Genomic DNA, 22,277 nt, shown 5'->3' on the forward strand with positions numbered 1-22,277 from the left:
CCCACAATATAGGTGCAATGCTGAGAATGAGGAGGACAGAAGGGTCATCTCACTCCAGTTGGATAAAGTTCATCATGCTTTATACGTGGCGTTCTCTAGCTGTGTTATCCGCATCCCCCTCAGTCGCTGTGAGCGTTACGCATCATGTAAAAAGTAGGCTGATGTTTCTTTCCTTATCCCGGGTCTTACAGCATCATTACCTTTGATGATGAGAAAAATTCAAGTTACGTTCTGTTTGGTTTTATACAGGTCTTGTATTGCATCTCGAGACCCGTACTGTGGCTGGTTAAGCCCAGGGGCCTGTGGTCAAGTGACCCCAGGGATGCTGTAAGTATACTTTGTCACATTAGCTGAGATCTTCTCCAGATGTGCTTCTATCTTCTCCAGGGACTCTAAAGCTAGAAATTTTAGAAAACTTCCAATAGCACTACTTTTCTTTTTTGCTTTACTTTTCTTTCTTTCTTTCCTTTTTTCTGTTTTCTGTTTTTTGTTTTTTGTTTGTTTGTTTTGTATGGGAGAAGGAAAAAAAGAAAATCTGGAGCTGTGAGAGGGAAAGGAGATTGTAGACAGTGAAATACCTACGGGAAATGGATGGAGAGAAAGAAGCAATTCTCTTCTGCTCTCTTAAACATTCTAGTTACCAAATGTTTACTAGAAATACTCATTTTAGCAAGCTATGTTGAAATGTCCTGTCTGCTCATTCTTACTAATCCATCTGTGTTCTTGGTTCTGCTCTGGTTGTCACTTGTGTTCCTATGAAGGCTGTTAACTGAAGACTTCTTTGCTTTCCATAACCACAGCGCTGGAGGATTTGAACAGGACACGGAATATGGCAACACAGCCCATCTAGGGGACTGCCATGGTAAGACCGAATCTTCCTTTCCCTCCTGGTGCTTCTTTTTGACCACATTTGCACGTGAACATTATTTTACAATCAGCCTTTTATAATGACTCAGGACACATGCCACCTAGCATTTAACTTAAACGTCACAAAAGCTGAGCTGTTTGGTCATGGGGATACATTAGAGAAGAATCTTACTTTTGTTTTTTCCTTCACCATTTACAATCTTGTAGGAAATCTAGAGAAAGGTAGTCTAAGCAGTAGGTTACTCTTTTAATTTATAGTCCTTTCTTTTGACTTTTTGAGTTAATTGGAATTCGTAAATTTTTGCTTTCTTTTGGTTACTTTTTACTGATTACTTGTTCCTTTAATTCTTTTAGAAATTTTGCCTACTTCAACTACACCAGATTACAAAATATTTGGCGGTCCAACATCTGGTTAGTTTTTTTTCATTTTTTTGAATTAACAACCTTTTCTTTCCTTCAGTTCAGCATTTTCAGCCCCTTCTCCCTTCCTTTTGCACAGTTTGGCAGCCCTTCATTTTTCTGCTTTGACTCATAACCCCCTTGATGGTCCGAAAGACTTTTTCTTATTCAGCACTTCACCCTGTGTAGCATGTTAACAGCCCATCATTGACCAAGGCACATCCTTTAAGAAAAATCCAATGGATTAACATAGGCTGCATTCCAGCTGCACGCCCGTCCACCCAAGCTTCCTTCTCTCTCACCCCTGTGCATTGCGAATGTTCCCTCTGGTCATCTATATTCAATGGATGGCAGAATTTCATTATTTACCCCTTCTCTCCTCACCTTTCCTAAGACCTAGTAAACAAATACACATTTCCCCAAAATGTGTATTTATAAATTTGAGAGATCTTTTCTGAATGGTTTGTGGTGATCCTAGAAACCTTTGAATGTTGTGGTCTCAGTGGTGTGAAAAAGGTTCCCATCGAATGAAGCTGGTTTCTGATGTGTTAAGATGGTCGCTGGGCTCCCTGTGCCCCTCTCGTCTGCATCCGTTTTGGAGTCTTCATCTGTGACCGTTGCACCAGTCTGAATTGGGGTCTCCAGGGGTTTAACCTAAGATCACATGCTTACATTTTGAGGGAAAATCTGCTTGGCAGAAATCAGTAATAGACACACAAAGAGGTTAAGTTACTCCCGATCCTGTTGCTGGTTCTGAAACTTACCAGCAGTTTCATTCCTCAGAGGGGAGAAAAGGATGGAAGATCTTGTGTATCAGAACATCCTTATTCAGCTTGTGAATGCCATTTCTTTTGCATGAGTTGCTGCTAACTCTTTGGAAGAAACTCCCCGGGCATTTTGGAAGGCACGGACAAGGTTCATCCCTGCTTCAGTGCTTTACCGTGGATGGCGAGCCCTCAGTGCAGTCAGTAATCTACAGATAGACAAGATGTCTGTGGTAAAGCAGGACAGCCTCTTTGTCAGGTCTAAAATCAAGTGTTTATGCAGACCTAATCAGGTGTTTTCTGATGACGTTACACTGTAGGTTCCCCAGTGAAGGCAATACAGTTTCCAACCATCTATGAAAATGCTTTAAACAAATATACACAAAAGAAGTGATGTTGTCTCACAAAAGGATGAGAAACTAGCAATTAGTCTTTGGGATTCATCATACCTTTTCCATGAGTGTCATTAATCACCGCAGAGGCTTCGTAGAGGAGTATTTTCAGTGTCTTCAAGTTCGAAATCTGCTTAATATGTCTTTATTGTTCATTTTTAGCTTATATTTTTCCCTTGCAAGAAAAGGATTTGGTATAATCTCCTTGGATGTGTTTTTATGAAATCCTAGAACAGGCTTTCTCATAAAATTTGCTTAAACTTTACTTGAAAATACAACAGACCAGTCAGAAGCCATCCGCTGTCACTACCCATGTTAATAAAAATCTGTTTGCCACCACAGACATGGAGGTATCTTCATCTTCTGTTACCACAATGGCAAGTATCCCAGAAATTACACCTAAAGTGATTGATACCTGGAGACCTAAACTGACCAGCTCCCGGAAATTTGTAGTTCAAGATGACCCAAACACTTCTGATTTTACTGATCCTTTATCAGGTATCCCAAAGGGTAAGGCCTCACCAGGGAACTCATCTCTCACTGAGTGGAAACCTGATTCCTAATATCTCTGAGGAACGTGTGGAGGTGAAGCCGGACGGAGCTGCCTCTGTTGTTACCATCGCTGCCGCTGGCCACACTCACACAGGTTTTCTGTGGTTATGTGGAGTGTGCATTCCTTAGCCGATGTAAGAGGTGGAAAGCTGTTGAAGAAGGAGTTGGTAAAGCAGCCACTCAGACAATCTAATCCGTGTCGGCTTCTGTCTGAAAAAGCTACACTCTGCTGGGTATCAGAGAATTCCGAGGGTCACCCCAGCGATATCCAAAAGCAAAACTCATTAATTGCAAATATCCTGATATCGGATGTTTTGTGGAGGAGCCTTTCCCAGACTTTTGTTTAGCTGCAATTTACAATGCAATCTGAAAAGTACGGGAGGCGCGAAGTTGTTTGAATGCCACAAGCGCTGAAACCTAACAGAGTGCTCGTCCGTAACTATCATTTTCAGCCCATAATAGAAGCATTTATCAGAGAGCTGTCTGCTGAGTTACCTTGTTAGACAGATCACTCTGGGAAAAAATCTATTCTTTAGTGCTTCCCAAACTGTGGTATCAGGTTTCCAATCAGTTTTTATAGCAGTGCATTGTCATTTATGATTTACATCTATTGATTTTGGTTTTATTTGTTTTCATTGTAAACAATTTTATAATTATTCTTCCTCTTTTATTTTCTTTAGTAATTCCATTTCTCTCTACGTTTCTTTCTTTGTCTTTCACAATGCCACTGAATTCCATAGCCCTCGACATTGGTGAAAAACAACTAATGTTCAAAGGCCTTAGTACTAACCTAAAGCAACAGCATCTTCAAATCACTCTGACTTACCTTACTCTGGGATAGCTGTGCTTGTAGCATGTAACAGACTTGGATACCTCTTAAACTAACATGTCTAGATGTCTGTGGTTGCATTAAAAATCCCAATAATTATAAACTAATTCACTCTTCTATTTCTAGTCTAATTTAGATATTTCTTAAATATCTTAAGACAATTGGATAATATTACTTAACATAGTATATTTCCTTAGACTGTCTGGATTTCTTTCATAGCAGGCAATTCAAGAGTGCTTCACTCCAAGATGGAATGAAAAAAAAAAAAGTAAACATGAGAGGCTATATTTGTAGCTAACAGTGACCAAGCAGATGCTTTTAGTTGGTGAACGAACTATATACTTTCATTCTAATTAAGATGGCATAATTGCATTAGCATAATTATTTTAGCAAAATATATATTTATACCAATTCATACATTTCCCTAATCCCAGTAGCTGCCCTTTAATCCTGATTTATGAATTAAGAGAAAATCATGAGAAAAAAACATTTTATGAGTTTAAAATGGGCCACTTAGAAAATATATACCTTCTAGCTCTAATTTTTAGGTAGAAACCCTTAAAATTTTGAATGTTATGTAACAACTATTTAAGAGGGATTGGAGGGGAAAAGACAAATACAGATCAGTGGAAGATTAGCGTTGTCCTGGTATTTGTAGCGATCATAAATGTCTCTGGGGATCCTATTGGGATTAAAGGAAAAAATATGGAATTTTGGAGTCCACCTCACCCTCCAAGCTAAGCATACGGACCATGTGAAGGTAGTGTTGGTTCAGTGGGAGCCACTTGCTGGCTCATATTGTTTTAAAGAAGCTCCTCACTCAGACTCTTCTCCTGTGTGTCTGTTGCAGGTGTACGATGGGAAGTCCAATCTGGAGAGTCCAACCAGATGGTCCACATGAATGTCCTCATCACCTGTGTCTTTGCGGCTTTTGTCTTGGGTGCATTCATTGCAGGTGTGGCAGTATACTGCTATCGTGACATGTTTGTTCGGAGAAACAGAAAGATCCATAAAGATGCAGAATCTGCCCAGTCGTGCACGGACTCCAGTGGAAGTTTTGCCAAGCTGAATGGTCTCTTTGACAGCCCAGTCAAGGAATATCAACAGAATATAGATTCTCCCAAATTGTATAGTAACCTGCTGACCAGTCGGAAAGAGCTGCCACCCAGTGGAGATACGAAATCCATGGTCATGGACCAGCGAGGCCAACCTCCCGAACTGGCTGCTCTCCCGACACCTGAGTCTACACCTGTGCTTCACCAGAAGACCCTGCAGGCCATGAAGAGCCACTCAGACAAGGCCCACGGCCATGGGGCTTCAAGGAAGGAAACCCCCCAGTTTTTTCCTTCTAGTCCCCCACCGCATTCCCCACTAAGTCATGGACATATCCCCAGTGCCATTGTCCTTCCTAATGCTACCCATGACTACAACACATCTTTCTCAAACTCCAACGCTCACAAAGCTGAAAAGAAACTTCAAAACATTGACCACCCTCTTGCAAAGTCATCCAGTAAAAGGGATCACCGGCGGTCTGTGGATTCCAGAAACACCCTCAACGATCTCCTGAAGCATCTAAATGACCCAAATAGTAACCCCAAAGCCATCATGGGAGACATCCAAATGGCCCACCAGACCCTAATGCTGGATCCCGTGGGACCTATGTCTGAGGTCCCGCCCAAGGTCCCTAACCGCGAGGCCTCACTCTACTCTCCTCCCTCGACTCTCCCCAGAAATAGCCCAACCAAGCGAGTGGACGTCCCCACCACTCCTGGCGTCCCAATGACTTCTCTGGAAAGACAAAGGGGTTATCATAAAAATTCCTCCCAGAGGCACTCTATATCTGCTATGCCTAAAAACTTAAGTTCACCAAATGGTGTTTTGTTATCTAGACAGCCTAGTATGAACCGTGGAGGCTACATGCCCACCCCCGCAGGGGCGAAGGTGGACTATATTCAGGGAACACCGGTGAGTGTTCATCTGCAGCCTTCCCTCTCCAGACAGAGCAGCTACACCAGTAACGGCACCCTTCCCAGGACGGGACTAAAGAGGACACCGTCATTAAAACCTGATGTACCACCAAAGCCTTCATTTGTTCCCCAAACCACATCTGTCAGACCACTGAACAAATATACTTACTAGGCCTCAAGTGTGCTCTTCCCCATGTGGCTTTATCCTGTCCATGTTGTTGAGAGGATGATGTTGTAAGGGTACATTAAGACAAGAGACTCGCTTGTATTTTAAGAGAACCAAGTGGCCAAAGAAACGCTTCCTAACTTTGGCAACATCAGAACTTGCCGTACGTAGCTACTGCAGCAAGGCTTCTGTGTACTTGCCTGAAAACAAAGGAAGGTGCTGGTCATTCCATTTCTTTTGTTTGAAACTAAAGAGAGATGTGGCTCCGAGGGGCTACCTGTAACCAGTATAAGGAGCTGATACAGTGCTCAGAAGAATCTGTCTGTGAGCAAATACTTGAAAATGGGTTCAACTTAGACTGCCATTCTGTGTGGTCTTCCCATTAAATGTGAACATTTTAATATGTATGCATTCACCTTGCCTCTTGCACAAATGTCAAAAAACAATGGTAATGTCTCAAAGAAAAGAAGTTGTAGATTACCAAACAATTTGCTAAAAATTCAGTCTTTGACCCAAACTGTAGCATTTTTTTACGTGTGGCATTTTTTTTCATGCCACCAAGGAACTGTGTTGCGTGTGCATGTGTGTGTGCGTGTGTGTGTGTGTGTGTGTGTGTGTGTGTGTGTGTGTGTGTGTGTGTGTGTGTTCTGTCCCCACTAGGATTTGTTTAGGTGCCCATTGCATCTTTTAGTGCTATGGAGTTATTTACATCGCACATTACTGAACAAGAGACAGTAACTTCTTCCCACAGCAGTCCATTGGGTTCAGCTTTGAGAAAGAAAGAAAACCGAGGCTGATTTTGACGGTCAAAATGATTAACTTGACTGACGTGTTACCCAGTGCCAGAATGTAAGAGTTCTAAGTAATTTTGTGCTGCTATTCACTAAAACTTCTATAACAGTCTTGCCAGCGTAAGGAGATGGAGATGATAAGAGGTATCCTTGATTCATCCACCAGTATTCAGTAGTAAAATTCACCTGTCCACTGAGAATCCGAGCCGGAATCACTCTCCTCAACCTTGGACACACTAACGAGGTTTTATTTTGATGGTGTTTGGTTCTCCCATGTAGTAAAATTCCTCTTCTTTTAATTCCCCCTAACCCCAAGGTAAAACAAACACACACACACACACAAAACAGAAGACAAAAGAAGGGGATGTGAGAGGGTTGTAATTGGCTTAGCAGAAACAGTCTGTGAAAACCTAACAGTGGTGCAATCATGTTGTCTATGTTGTGTGATGTGAGAATTTTCTCCTAAGTCATGCAGGTAATGACAGTATACTGTACATATTACATGTGAGTTTACCTAAATCTGTGCATTTTGTGCCTTATTCATGAGAATGATAGAAGTACTCAAATATGTCAAGTGTTTTCAGTATAGCACATCATTTACTGAGTGCCAGTTGTAAATGTTTTTCAACCAGCACCTGAAAAGACTTTTAAAAAATCCTAACAATCTAGAACAGTTAATTGTAAAACAATCTATCCAAATAGCTGCATTACATCCTTTGCCACGATAAACATTCCACTCCTACTTTCTTAAGGATGAAACAGTGATAATGTGAAGTCAAATGAGGTTTCCTGGGTAATGTGACACCTGCGGAAACCGTACAGTCATTTATTTGTAGTTTTGCAGAAGCCACTTAGAGTTGATTATGTGCAACCCTGATGACGATTTCGGTTAATATGCTGCACACCACGGTTTATTGAACCTCATCTAGAAAGTATCAAGGCAGAGGAATGCTCCTGACTTAGTCAGACAAATAAGTTCAACTGTTTTCCTGTGATGCTATCTATTACTTGGGGGAGATGGGTTGCAGAAGACCAGAGCATTTTGATGCAGAATGTAGAATACGGATGCAGTCATTCTTTTCCTTTGAGAATATTGTTTAATAAAGAACACAATTCCCTGAGGTCTCTGGAAGCTCAAAAGCTAAAACTTCTGTTCTTGAAACACTTCAGCTTTGAAACTAAAGTATTACAGATTGATAATAAATTAAACCAACCAACGATAAACACTACTCAGTCCATCGCTGACAAACCTGTTTGAATTCACCTTACCAATATTAATCCCAGCGTGCGGAAAGTGGAACAGTAACTCTATGTGAACCCGGATAACATTTTGTAACATTGTGCTGCCTTGTAGTTTGTAATGTGAGTTCTATCAGTATTTATGTTGAAATTCCTAACATAAAATCTAGTCTGTATCCTGTTAATTTAATTTTAAAATGCTTTATCCATTTGTGCAAAGGTAAACACAAATTGTATCTTTTTTAATGGTACGGCATAAAAAGTAACCCTAAAGTGAAGTGGCTCTATACTGTTTTATAGAGTACTTTAACATGTATAGATATCTTGTAAACTTGTATTGTGGATGTGTAAATAATATGTACTTTGGGTTTTTAACACCGCATGTAAAGTCAAAATAAAATATACAAATCATTATATCCTGCCTCTTGATGTTGAAGAGGTCTGGAAGGTATCGTGTTTTTAAACTATTTTTAAGTCAGTCAACATCCTTGAGAGCTTCTTTTAAAATATACCAAAATATTCTTACCTGGAATACTTGCCGTCAGGTCGTGGTTACACCACCATTCTCATCTTGGAAGGCTGGGCAGAGCCCCTGAAAAACGTATAATTCAGAAAACCAGATGAACTGTACTACAGCAACAGTCAAATGCTTCAGGCCAACATCCCAGTGGCTCACCTTGTCCACGTATCGCTAGTTCAACAGGCATTTTTAAAATTCATGATATGTGTTCTCGTGTGAAATTTTTAATAGTTTAAAAGTATAGCTGGTAAATCAGGTTCCTGTGAACATCTCTTGCTATTTGGTATAGGGCATTTCTCAATTCCATTGTTTCAATTGAATCAGAATGTAGTAAGAGATAACGTTCCTCAAATATGGAAATGGGAGGTAAAGTAATGATTCCACTTAGTTCTTTCCTTAGCATGGCATGAGTTAGTGGCTGCTGTCATTGGGCTTAGACAGATGAATGAAGGAAGAGACAATTCAGGGAAATGTATCTTCAGCCTTGCTTCTCCCTGGGTTTCTTGAGCATTGTATTCTCTTTCATTTCTATGGTCTCTTTCTATTAAGTTGCCGTTTATTATACCTTCTGGCCATTTTACAAATTTTCCTGGGTTCAGTGATTTTCTTTTTCTTCTAAAAAGCGCATCTTTCTCTTCTTCCTTTATAGCAAATTTTAGCCTTTTTCAATCATGGACATCTTTGATAATTTAATGAATGGTACGGACTGAGAGCTGAATTTCATTTTCCATTTTCAGGGGATTTACAGACCCCTAAAACCACATCTACAAATCCTCGAGATAAATGCTTAGATGCCATTTGAGAGAAATGGAGTTAGAGAACTTGGAGCTTTTCATAAGGAAAGCATTGTAAAGAAAATGAATTAACCAAGACACACCACCCATACTCTGGTTCCAGAGATCCCATTGGTTGGCATTTAGGTTACTCTGGGAAATGGCAACACAAGAGATGCTGGTTCAGGCTAAGAAGAAAGGGTGTCTCACATGCAAAGTAGTGGGCCTTGTGTGGCCTAGGTGCTGGCCAGGTACCAGGAGGACTCGCCTTTCTGCCATCTGAGAGAAGCCAACTTTCTCCCTTCTCCTCCCCTCCCAGCTCATCTCCTTCATCCTCCTTATCAGAGGAGGGCAAAGAACAAGGGGTCCAAAATAGCCCTGCGTCCAGGTCTGGGACCTGGGTTCACATCCCGACTCCACTACCCATCAAGTAACTGCAGCACTATACCTCTCTTTTTTTTTTAACTTTTATTTCATATTGGAGTATAGTTGATTAACAATGTTGCATTAGTTTCAGATGTACAGCAAAGGGATTCAGTTACACATATACATGTATTCTTTTTCAAATTCTTGTCCCATTTAAGTTGTTACATAATACTGAGCAGAGTTCCCTGTACTATACAGTAGGTCCTTGTTGTTTATCCATTTAAAATATAGCAATGTGTACATCAATTGGGTACATCAATCCCAAACTGCTTAACTATCCCTCCCCCCCAACCCTTCTCTCCCCACTGTAACCAAAAGTTCATTCTCTAAGTCTGTGAATCTGTTTCTGTTTTGTAAATAAGTTCATTTGTATCATTTCTTTTTAGAATATCATGTGATATTTCTCTTTCTCTTTCTGACTTACTTCATTCAGTATGATGATCTCTAGGTCCATCCATGTTGCCACAAATGGCATTATTTCATTCTTTTTAACGGCTGAGTAATATTCCATTGTATATATGTACCACACCTTCTTTACTAATTCCTCTGTTGATGAACATTTAGGTTGCTTCCATGTCTTGGCTTTTATGAACATTGGGGTGCATGTATCCTTTTGGACCATGTTTTTCTCTAGATATATGTCCAGTAGTGGGATTGCAGGATCATATGGTACCTTTATTTTTAGTTTTTTAAGGAACCTCCATACTGTTCTCCACAGTGGCTGTATCAATTTACATTCCCACCAACAGTGTAAGAGGGTTCCCTCTCTTGATTTCAGTTTTCTCATTTTTGAAAGGAGATGGTTCAACATCCATTTCTCTGACACTTCTATGGTATCTGTCAACTCTATAGCACCATTAGCTATTTTATGAATGCTATGCTTAAATGTTACTCTTTCAATAGCTTAGTCTGTAAGCTTTTTATGGATGTGTGAGCCCTGTTCCCTGTTAGATGTGAGGTATATATGAGATTGGCAATAAGATAAGGCATGAAAACAATGCATTTTAAGCCATTTAGCTTGTGTCTATATTTGATGTTTACCCTTTTTGCATATATGGCATGCAAAACACTTAAATCTCTGCTAACGTTGCCTTCTTTATCAAATAGATGTGATACCATAAACAAGGAGGAAATGGACGGATAATAAAATCAATCTTTAATTCACAGAGGAATCGGGGGGTGAGAGGTTGGGGGAGGGCAGTCAAACCCTGGATATTCAGACCATGAATCAACTGGGACTCACATATTAAGGAAAATAGACTATTTCTAGACCCTGTCCCGTGATATAATTCTTTTTAGAATTAGGTATTGATTATTGGTTGATAAATCTCTGTGTAGCATACACTTTGGCTTATCTTAGCCTCTTGTGCTGGGTTCGGGTGAAGGAAAGTATGAAAATATGGCATTTGTTTCATATGCAACCGTTAATTCAGACTGTTGTTCATTTGTGTGAGATGGACTCACCTGAAGCTACTGTAAAGATTGCCTTAGGGCCAGTTGGAGAAGTTGTGAGAGGGAAGATTTGTCAGTGTCAGACAGCCCTGTCCAGTGGAAGTTTCTATGCTGGTGGAGACTCTGTGCCGTCCAATATGGTAGCCACTAGCATATATGGCTTCTGAGCAGTTGGAATGTAGCCAATGTACTTCAGTAGCCAATGCCACTGAAGTACTATATTGGACAGCACTGATCTGGAAAGCCACCACTGCTGCTGCGACAACTGTCAGAGGTCAAACTGCTGCTCTGAAGGTAACAACTCCAAGGGACCCTTGATCTGCCTTGTACATTTTGTATATCTACCCTTGTGTCTCATAAACACTGAGCTCACGGTTGATCAACCGATCAATCACAGTTCTAGTCTGAGGGTCTTTGGGTTTTTTTCTTTCTTGTTTAGAAACAATGATGGGCACATCCATTGGGACCTGAGAGAGGGTCAGCACTTGGCTTTGGTGAACGGTTTCCTCTTACATTTTCCTGGTGCTTTTGAGCTCTGTGAGTTAATTCTCAACATGCTTTTTGTTGGAAAGGAATAGCATGTGTCATTCCCATTTTCCAGGTGCAGAAACTGAGATCAGCGGGGCTGTGACAGCTATGGAAATATAGATGACAGCCAATTCACAAATCAGGGCTAATCCACATATTCTCACACTCAGGCCCTGTCACAAACCAACACTCTCCATGAAAGGGCTGAAAGAGAATATCAGTGTTCAATCAGAAAGGATGGCCTCTCTCCAGTGTTTCACGTATAACGAGGAGAGACAAAAAGGGTAGAATAATTACAGTATCCAGGGGTATGTGCCAAATACCAAGTGAAAAATGAAACATTTAGTGAATCTGTCACATGCTTGGCTATCATAAAGAACATGCCAAATCAATTATTCGGAAAAACAAAAAATCCCTGGATGGAGCTGATGCAGTACTGTAGGCTGAAAGCAACCAGAGAGGATGAATTTAGAGATGTTAAAAGAAACTAACCTGATGTGTCCAAATTGTACCCATCTAAGTTTCTGGGCATTCTGCCAGATCTACATCTGTGGCCTGTCAGAGTCTTTGGGGGCGAATTCACTTTATTTCTTATTTTGGAATTTCTTCATGTTGAGCTGGGGTTGTATATGGGGAGTTAAACACGGTTATAATTTTTCCACTTTTCCCTATGGTTGGGAGACCTATAGGAATCACACTTTATCTTCACGGAAGATGTTTTCTGATGATCTGAGCTGCCTAGCCTTCTGTGAGGTTTGGAATAAGAACATAGAAAATGTCTGTTGAAGGAGCAAATGTGATCACTGCCTCAGGGTTTTATTCTAAGTCAAGTGGCAGAGACTGACCAGACAATTGAAAACGTTAATGCTACTAAACATAGCAGAAGCATATACCACTTAGCATTTGCAAATCAGGTTCCCAAATAAGAGGATTAGAGAATTCTTTAACATTCTGAATGGAGCATGCTGTAGGTTTGGGAGAGCTTTAGAAAGTGTAAGAAGGAAATGGAAACGGGGTACTTTTGCAAACTTGAAAGCCTCAGGCGTTAGTGTGCATTTGGAATTTGAGTTAGGCTTCAAAATTCAAGGACATCTCAGGTTGAGAGACAGGACCATTAGCTGATCTAAGCAATCTGGATTGTTTGTTGGTCAGTTACATACCTACAGCAACTCATAAAATTGAAGTCAAACCTTAAGATTCAACCTGACTTGATGACAGCCTCTCAGACTGACCAAGTGAAGGCTGCCCCCTGAATAAGCCCATCTGAATTCTGGGACTTATTAAGCTATTATTTCCAATTACCTATGCAACCCATCTCCAGAGAGGTAGAAACAGTTGAACTCTTGAAGCTGGCATAATTTACATAAATATTTACCATAAATTTATTTAATGAAAATGGTAAAAAATTTAACTGAAGAAAACAATGGAATTCAAATTATTTTAAATGTAAGTATACATGTAGAAGGGAGTCTGGAAAGAAACACACAAAATCCTAAAAACTGGCTGTAACCATTAAAACTAACATTTTGAAATGTGCCCCATTCAAACATATATTTTGGAGAAATGTCTTTAATTTAGATTCTTCTAAATTTGTTTTAAAAAAGGAGAAAAAAAACCTCCTGGAGACAGCCCCTGACTTTGATTAGTTTTCTAGTCTCAAGAAAAGGTGACATCGGTCCACCACTGGAAACAAACTCCGGGAAGGTTTGATTTAGCTGGGAGAGAGATGTCCCAGTGGTTATTGACCTTGGTGTCCTTTGGTTTCCAAGGTGTTTAAACAGTGTATTTCATTTTCAGCTGGAGATCCTAGGACTGACGTGGTGAAATATGAAAATTGTGAAAATCCCAAAAGGCAGAAAAGAGGCTTCCGAGGAAAGAACTAAGACTCAGGCAGAGCGGCCTGGGCAGCAGCTGAGCAGGGCATGAGTAGATGCTAAGTCCAGAGCAGGACCTCAGAATGGAGAAGCTGCGTCAGCCTTGGTCTTATTCTCAAAGGGCACAGACACAGAAACCTGTAAAGACCCATTTTCTCCTTTGTCTTCTCTTCCCTGGATTCCAGAATAACAGAAAGCTAGGAAGCGCGTGAATAGAGAACAGGTAGCTCTGGGGACAATGAGATTGTTACGGCAATGACAACTCGTGAAAACACAAAATAATTAGTAGAGCAAAATCCTCTCCTCTGTGACAGCATGCCAATTAAGGCTGTCAGAAAAGCCACACCCCTTTCCAAAATTCCCTGTGGTTCCTCCCCTCGCCCCTCCCACTGACCCCCTCCCTTTTTTTAAAGTGAATTTTCTGAATTGAACAAGTTCTCCCTTTGAAGAAGTGACTTTGTCCCCTCCTCTCTATTGTAGCATGGACCACCTTAAAGGGATTAAAGAAGTTTTTTGGGTAATCTTAACCAGTGTAGCCAGACTAAAATGGAATTCAACCTCTAACATGGCATTTAAGGTCTTAGCTGTATGTCATATTTTTTATTGGCATTTCTGCTGTTCTAACTTATATAGAGTATTGATAGCCAAGACAATTCAGTGGGAAGTTCTTTTTCTCTGAAAATAAGCTTACAATGCAAAAGGGAGAATGAAACCACTAAAGAGAAAATTACCCCCATTGTTGAAAAAATGTAAATTAATCATATAACTGGACTTGCGTCTTTTGGTTTTAGATTGGTCACCTAATGCCAGGGGATGAAGAGCTATTTGTAAAGGAAGAGTACTTTCCTCATCTTTACATATGAAATCACCTCAATTGAATCATTTTAATTTCTAAATCTAAAATGGGTGGCCTGGGCACACTGAAAACACATTGGTTACAACATTTTGAAACCCTGGCTGCTCTAGGCGTTATTCACATCTTATTAGACTCTGATCAGGCCCTGGTCTGACAAAGTTGTTGCCCTGTGCCTGAATTGAAGGTGACCAGGAGTCACAATTCTGTTGTAATCTTTTTTGAATGGTTTTGTGTCTTTTCCGATGATCAGATCTTTTGCTTCTTTTCTTCTCTCCTTTACTCAGACATCAGTATATTTAGGGAGTTGTTTAGACAGAAAGGACTCAGGTTCACTATGTATATAAATTTGTTTAACAACACTTTGGTTTTGTTCACATCTGATTAAAAGATAACTTTCCCTGGTGGCGCAGTGGTTGAGAATCTGCCTGCTAATGCAGGGGACATGGGTTCGAGCCCTGGTCTGGGAGGATCTCACATGCTGCAGAGCAACTAGGCCCGTGAGCCACAACTACTGAGCCTGCGCGTCTGGAGCCTGTGCTCCACAACAAGAGAGGCCGCAACAGTGAGAGGCCCATGCACCACGATGAAGAGTGACCCCCGCTCGCCGCAACTAGAGAAAGCCCTCGCACAGAAACGAAGAACCAACACAGCAAAAATAAATAAATTAATTAATAATAATTTTAAAAAGATAACAGAAAAGGCCATACCTACTAAAAACAACCAACAACATAACAAAGCAAAACAAAACTCTTTGGCAGAATGGTTGTATTTTAGAGCTTTGTGAAGAAACTCCTTTCCATGTTGCAATAGACATGGGAAAAGGAGAGAGTCTGGAAAGAATGAATTCCTCTCTATCCTGCAATAGGGAACTTCTACCATTTGGGTAGCAAAAGTCATGGGGAAATATGGCATCTTTGGAAATGCAAAACGTCATCCCAAAGTCTTACATTCCCCTAGGAGAGAATGTATCTTCCAGCAGCTTAGGAGGGACAAAATTAATTACTGGCTTTCATTGGGAAAGTAGAAAGAGAATAAAGGATCTTAAAAGCTACATGGGAATATCGGGAGACCCAGAAAACTTTTCTTTCTTTTTTTAAATATATATACTTTTAATTGGGGTACAGTTGTTTTACAATGCTGTGTTAATTTCTACTGTACAGTGGAGTTCCCTGTGCTATACAGCAGGTTCTTATTAGTTCTTATCCATTTTATACACATCAGTGTATACTTGTCAATCCCAATCTCCCAATTCATCCCACCAACACCCTGCCAGTTTCCCCCCTTGGTGTCCATATGTTCGTTCTCTACATCTGTGTCTCTATTTCTGCCTTGCAAACTGGTTCATCTGTACCATTTTTCTAGACTCCACATATATGTATTAATACACATTATTTGTTTTTCTCTTTCTGACTTCTTCACTCTGTATGACAGTCTCTAGGTCCATCCATGTCTCTGCAAATGACCCAATTTCATTCCTTTTTATGGCTGAGTAATATTCCATTGTATATATGTACCACATATATACACAACTTCTTTATCCATTCATCTGTTGATGGGCATTTAGGTTGCTTCCATGACCTGGCTATTGTAAATAGTGCTGCAATGAACATTGGGGTGCATGTGTCTTTTTGAATTATGGTTTTCTCTGGATATATGGCCAGTAGTGGGATTGCTGGGTCAATTACCAAATATGATAATTCTATTTTTAGTTTTTTAAGGAACCTCCATACTGTTCTCTATAGTGGCTGTATCAGTTTACATTCCCACCAACAGTGCAAGAGGGTTCCCTTTTCTCCACACCCTCTCCAGCATTTTCTGATGATGCCCGTTCTAACCAGTGTGAGGTGATACCTCATTGTAATTTTGATTTGCATTTCTCTAATAATTAGTGATGTTGAGCAGCTTTTCATGTGCTTCTTGGCCATCTGTATGTCTTCTTTGGAGAAATGCCTATTTAGGTCTTCTGCCCATTTTTTGATTGGGTTTTTTGGTTTTTTTGATATTGAGCTGCCTGAACTGTTTATATATTTTGGAGATTAATCCTTTGTCCATTGATTCGTTTGCAAATATCCAGAAAACTTTTCTAAGTGCAAGCGACTAGTTGAAAGATAGAGGAATAGTTAGAAAATATTTTGCTTCATAACTATGTTGCCCTCACATCCCAAACAACAAAGTATGAGGTAAGCTACTTTGTACTGTTTTAATTGGACTCTGATAAAAGTTGAAGGAGTGGAAAGGAGAGATGAATGAGAGGGAAAACTGAGAAAAGTTGGGCAGTAATAGATAATATTTAGAGATTAGTAAGAAAAATACCTGTGTTTTGCATGTATTTGGCTTGAAAGAACTGCTGTAATATACAATATGATCCTCTTTTGGTAAATAAACCATGACACCCCCTCTCCACCACATAAGTATATGCATTTTCTTAAAATTTACTTTATTTTTTATTTATTTATTTTTGGCTGTGTTGGGTCTTCGTTGCTGTGCGCAGGCCTTCTCTAGTTGCAGTGAGCAGGGGCTACTCTTCGTTGTGGTGCGCGGGCTTCCCATTGCGGTGGCTTCTCTTGTTGTGGAGCACGGGCTCTAGGCTCACAGGCTTCAGTAGTTGTGGCACGCAGGCTTCAGTAGTTGCGGCTCGTGGGCTCTAGAGCACAGGCTCAGTAGTTGTGGTGCATAGGCTCTAGAGTGCACGTTTAGTAGCTGTGGCACGTGGGCTTAGTTGCTCCGCAGCATGTGGAATCTTCCGGGACCAGGGATCGAACCTGTGTCCTCTGCACTGGCAGGTGGACTATTAACCACTGCGCCACCAGGGAAGTCCTAGTATATGCATTTTTGATGATTTATGTATGCATTGAGAACATTACTAAAGGATAAATACCAGGTGTGAACATTTGTTATTGGATTAAAGCAGAATAAGTTAAAACTATTATAATAACAATACTTGAATGTGAGAGGGAGAATGACCACAGTAAAGATGATCTATGATGTAATTCTATTCATGTGTGTACATGTATATAGAGATACATAAACATGTATCTTTATATGAGCATAAGGGTGTGCATGAAAGAATCAAGGTGGTTGGTAGTCTACCCAGTAACCTTCCACCCTTCTGCTCCTGCTGCGAACTTGCTAGGAGAGCCCACCTCCCACTACAGAGGCTTAACATGCCAAGTACTTCTTTTCCAGTCTCTTTGACAGTGAGGACATGGAAATGTAACCCATTTCTGGCCAGCAGAAGTCTGGGAAGGCTTTGAGAAAGTTTTCCTTCCCTAATAGAAGGCAATACATGAGGAGAAGCTCCCCTCCTTTGGATGGTGGCAAGTGGTATATGGTGCATGAATCAGCAGGTACCTTCTTGGTACCGTGAAGTAAACTGGGAGAAAAGCCCACATGCTGAAGGAGGCAGAGGAAAGATGGTTATATAGAGCTTCTGAACTCACCAACTTTGAAGCCCCTCATACCTGAATTTCCTATGAAGGGAGAGATTATTATTCTTGTTGTCCCATGGCTGATGGGATATTGTTTCTTCCAGTTGAAAGCACCCTAACTGATAGAGTCACCAACAGGCTGAAGGTAGTTATCTCACAGTGGAGGGGTGATGAGGTGGAAATCTCTCTCATCTATCTATTTGCCCATACAGAATTTGTTTTCTATCAGTGGTTTTCAATTTTGGCTGCATATTAGAATCACCTGGGGAGCTTTTCAAACCTACCAATGCTTGGGCCACATTCCAGAACAATTAAATCAATTAAGTCAGCATCTCTGGGGTGGGCCCAGGCATTGGTATGTTCAAAGTGCTCTCCACAAGATTTTGATGTGCAGCCAGAATTAAAATTCACTGCTCTATGTTATATCTTTCTTGTGTGTCATGAAAATGTTAGTATGCGTATTCATCATCTGAAATAAATTACTTGTATTAATTTTCTATTGCTGCAGAACAAATTAGCACAAACTAGATGCTTATTAGCACATGATTCTATAGGTCAGTGTTGTGGGTATGCTGGACTGGGTTCTCTGCTCAGGGTCTCACAAGGCTGTAAGAAGTTCTCGGCTGAGTTGGGCTCTTACCTGGAGGCTCTAAGAGAGAATCTGCTTCCAACTCTTTCAGACCGTTGGCAGAATTCGGTTTTGGTTATACAACTGAGGCCCCAGCTCCCTTGCTGGCTGGAGCCACTCTTCGAAATGCTGTCAGTAATTCCTTGTCAGGAAAGAAAGAAAACCTTTAAGAAAAACTAAAGAAAACTCGCTGCTTTTAAAGTGCTCGCTTCAGCACTTTAAATGATTGCATCAGGACTCTATCACAAGGTCAACTACTTGGGACTTTAATTATATTTGAAAAATCCCTTCACAGCAGTACCTATATTAGTATTTGATTAAATAAGAAGGGAATGAGAATCTTGGCGGGGCAGGGGGCCCTCTTTAAAATTCTGTCTACCACAACATCCCAAATTTAATGGCTGACAACAACGATTATTTTCCACAATTCTATAGGTTGGCAATTTGGGGAGGGCTCAGTTGGGACAGCTCACCTCTGCTCCACATGGTGTTGGCTGGGGTTTCTCACGCACCTGCAATCCATCAGCTGGTAGATCTGTCCGTGAGGCTGGCTGGTCTTTGATGGCCTCACATACCTTGGGCCTCAGCTGGGATGACTGGGCCTCTACTGTAACAGGATCTCTGTCTGTCTTTCTCCCTGTCTCTCCCTCAAAGAGGCTATCTTAGGCTTGCTTCAAGGTGTAGAGTCCCAAGAATGTGAGAGTGGAAGCTCCAAGCCCGCTTTACGCAGAGGCGTGGACATCACACAGAATCATGTCTGTCACTTCCTTTGGTCAGAGCAAGTCAAAGGGCCAGCCCAGATCCAGCGGGGAGGGGAGAAAAACCTCCACTGCTTGACGGAAGGAGCTGTAAAAATTTCACAGCCATATATTGTCATAGTGAGCAATCAATATTTATGATGCTATGTAACAAAGAGGTGTTTGTATGTTTTAGAGGTGCAAAAAACACAGGTTGATGGACCTGAAGTAGCCTCAGCTATAGGCCAACACATTTCAGCTAACTCTGATGGAGAAAATCCCAAGTGGTTGACTGAAACTGTATGTTAAGTTGTAACCATCAGGGGCCCACAACACAGACGGCAGAAAGAAACAAAACAATCTGCTTCTATAAGTCCAACCCTTCGAATCTTAGAGTGGCTACAAAGTCATGCAATTGGATGTCCAACACTTTAAAGGACCGTAGGAATCAAAGAACTCTCTTTCCCAAAGTGATGTTAAAAACTCAGAAGGGGAGCATTTCTTATTCTTAGTCTCAGGATACTCTTGGTGGCCATTAAGGATCTAGAAGTTCCTTGTTACTTTATATTTACTGAAATGATAGATAATTGAATACATTAAATGTGTTTACACTAATTTCATAGGGACTTGTCTTCTAAAACTATACAGCACTCTTAGACTGTGTGAGGTCGGTAAAGTATATTTATTTCCGTTAATACAAAACAGAGTTAAGGCAGCCACATCTATGTCTGGACTGAAAAGCCCTTTGGTCATTAAAGTTTTCATTATCACTTTTTGAAAGCAACAAAAGCTTAGGTGCACGTCTGTCTTTTCACCCCCCAACTGATCTACGTGACCATCAGCGTGATTTTCTAAAACAGCTTTTGGTTACTGAATTACTCCCTGATTGCTTAAAAAGCTTCAGTCATTTCCTATAACAAAAAGAATAAGTAATAAATCCCAGCTTCCTTATTTGTATACCAGGCCCTTCCCAACATGGCTTCAGTGATGGGTCCTCATTATCTCCTATCATTTCCCTAAGTCATACCTAGAAGCCAATACTGTTCATTCAGTAATCTAGTTATTCACTCATTCAAATAAGAATTCATTGAGGGCCTATTATGGACCATACACAGTCTTCCAGTTGCTGGAGATTCAAATATGAACAAAGTATATTCCCCCCTCCCCCATTTCCCACCATTGGATTCAAGGCTTACTTAGGGCCAGGAATAAAAATTTAAATGGCAATTAGAGGACTTCCCTGGTGGCGCAGTGATTAAGAATCCACTTGCCAATGCAGGGGACATGGGTTCAATCCCTGCTCCAGGAAGATCTCACATGCTGCGGAGCAGCTAAGCCCGTGTGCCACAACAACTGAGCCCGCATGCCACAACTACTGAGGCCCACGCGCCTAGAGCCTGTGCTCTGCAACAAGAGAAGCCACCGCAATGAGAAGCCCACACGCCACAACCAGAGAAAGCCCGCATGCAGCAACAAAGAACCAATGCAGGCAAAAATAAATAAATAAATAAACAAATAATGGCAATTAGAGTGCACACATTGTAATAATTATGATAGTTCTCTAACCCAGGTACCCTTTTGCAAACATGCATTCATTCATTCAATGGACATTTAGTGAGTGTCTACTGCTGAGCAGTATGGAAACACCTAGAGAAACTGGTGGGAATGCACTGAGCTTAAATTTCCCAATTTAAGTGGGGTTCCATAGTGTTCCTGTAGTGTTGCTTTCTTTCCACAGAAAAGAAGTTATTGTTCTGTTAGAAGTCTCTGTAATTTTTTTTTTTTCGGTACGCAGGCCTCTCACTGTTGCAGCCTCTCCTGTTGCGGAGCACAGGCTCCGGACGCGCAGGCTCAGCGGCCATGGCTCACGGGCCCAGCCGCTCCGCGGCATGTGGGATCTTCCCGGACCGGGGCACGAACCCGTGTCCCCTGCATCGGCAGGCAGACTCCCAACCACTGTGCCACCAGGGAAGCCCAAAGTCTCCGTAATTTTGCTGCTATGTTCACTGGGTAGATATGAGGACGCTTTTCTCCTTACAAACTGTTCCTGAGTGAATGCAAAAGGAGTCTTAAAGCAAGCCCCTAGAATCAGCATGGACAAGCATAGATGACTGGAGGAAAATATCAGAGACTAAAATGAGAAGAATGCTGCACAGATGACAACGTGGGTCAGGAACAGGCCTGAGCACTCCCATTTCGGGCCATTTATAACTGGAGCAATGACACCAATCACCACTGAGATGGACCACGGGAAAAGAAGAAAACCTGCACCTATATATAAGGCGCTGCTTCAGCAAATCTAGCTAATTTATATAAAGTGTTGTTATTCTTGTCAGATAGGTTTTCTTTTGTGTGTGTGTGTGTGTGTCTAAAATCCTTGTAAATTCCATAGAGACATTTTCCTAGCAGAAATCCTTGCAATCACTGTGGTGTCTCCTGAACACACTATCATTTTTGGAGAAGAAAATCCATGCAGCGTATGTCCCAGAGCTGAACCCTGATGTGATAACTGCCCATCACCATGACTATGAGGACACAAACTGAGAAGGACCACATCCTGCTGAGGTTAACTTGACTTTCAGTGAGTCTCTGGGCTTAGCACATGTGTGTCAGCAGCTCTGTGGCCAAGCCAGTTCTCCAAGGGTGGTTTTCAATGGCACAGCCTCACATAATCTGCATAGAAATTGTAAACTATCAGTGATCTGCAATTCCCTGAATCAACCTCACATCCCTGTTTGGACTAATACAATTTAAATTTCTTCCTTAAGAAAAATAAACACTGTGGTATGTTTTGGGCTGTCCTCTTATACATTCTTCCAAACAAATTCTATCATCACCTTGAGATAAATGAGTTTTAAAACCCAGTTGCTGATCCAAACAACAATTACAGAAAGGGGGAGGGAGGCAGGAAGGAGTGTTAAATAGAACATCTACCTCAAGGGGTTTTGTTGTTGTTTTGGTTTCGTAACTATTTTGTTGTTTTTAAACAATGCAGCATAGTTTAGGTCAGAGTGCACAAGATTGGAGGTCAGGAACTAGACCCTTCTCTGCTGTGTAAGGCTGAACCCTCAATTTCCTGAGTAACAAGA

The 22,277-nt window shown here is 41.0% G+C and overlaps 1 protein-coding gene and 1 long non-coding RNA gene across 2 annotated transcripts in view; one reads left to right on the forward strand and one right to left on the reverse strand.

Annotated features, from left to right (window-relative positions):
* SEMA6D (semaphorin 6D) overlaps positions 1-6,044 on the forward strand; it is a 50,352-nt gene extending 44,308 nt beyond the window's left edge. The window contains exons 14-19 of the mRNA XM_060005175.1: positions 13-153; positions 250-322; positions 799-862; positions 1,222-1,278; positions 2,765-2,932; positions 4,654-6,044. Coding sequence (XP_059861158.1) covers positions 13-153; positions 250-322; positions 799-862; positions 1,222-1,278; positions 2,765-2,932; positions 4,654-5,942 — 1,792 coding nt within the window. The 3' untranslated portion in view covers positions 5,943-6,044. The remainder of the gene's footprint in view (positions 1-12; positions 154-249; positions 323-798; positions 863-1,221; positions 1,279-2,764; positions 2,933-4,653) is intronic.
* Positions 2,209-22,277, reverse strand: part of LOC132420602 (uncharacterized) — a 28,866-nt gene continuing 8,797 nt past the window's right edge. Inside the window, exons 2-4 of the long non-coding RNA XR_009518393.1 lie at positions 8,493-8,558; positions 5,940-6,136; positions 2,209-2,239 (exon numbers count right to left, since the gene is read on the reverse strand). This is a non-coding gene — a long non-coding RNA (uncharacterized lncRNA). The remainder of the gene's footprint in view (positions 2,240-5,939; positions 6,137-8,492; positions 8,559-22,277) is intronic.

This window comes from Delphinus delphis, chromosome 2 (assembly GCF_949987515.2).
Source record: "Delphinus delphis chromosome 2, mDelDel1.2, whole genome shotgun sequence".
NCBI lineage: Eukaryota > Metazoa > Chordata > Mammalia > Artiodactyla > Delphinidae > Delphinus > Delphinus delphis.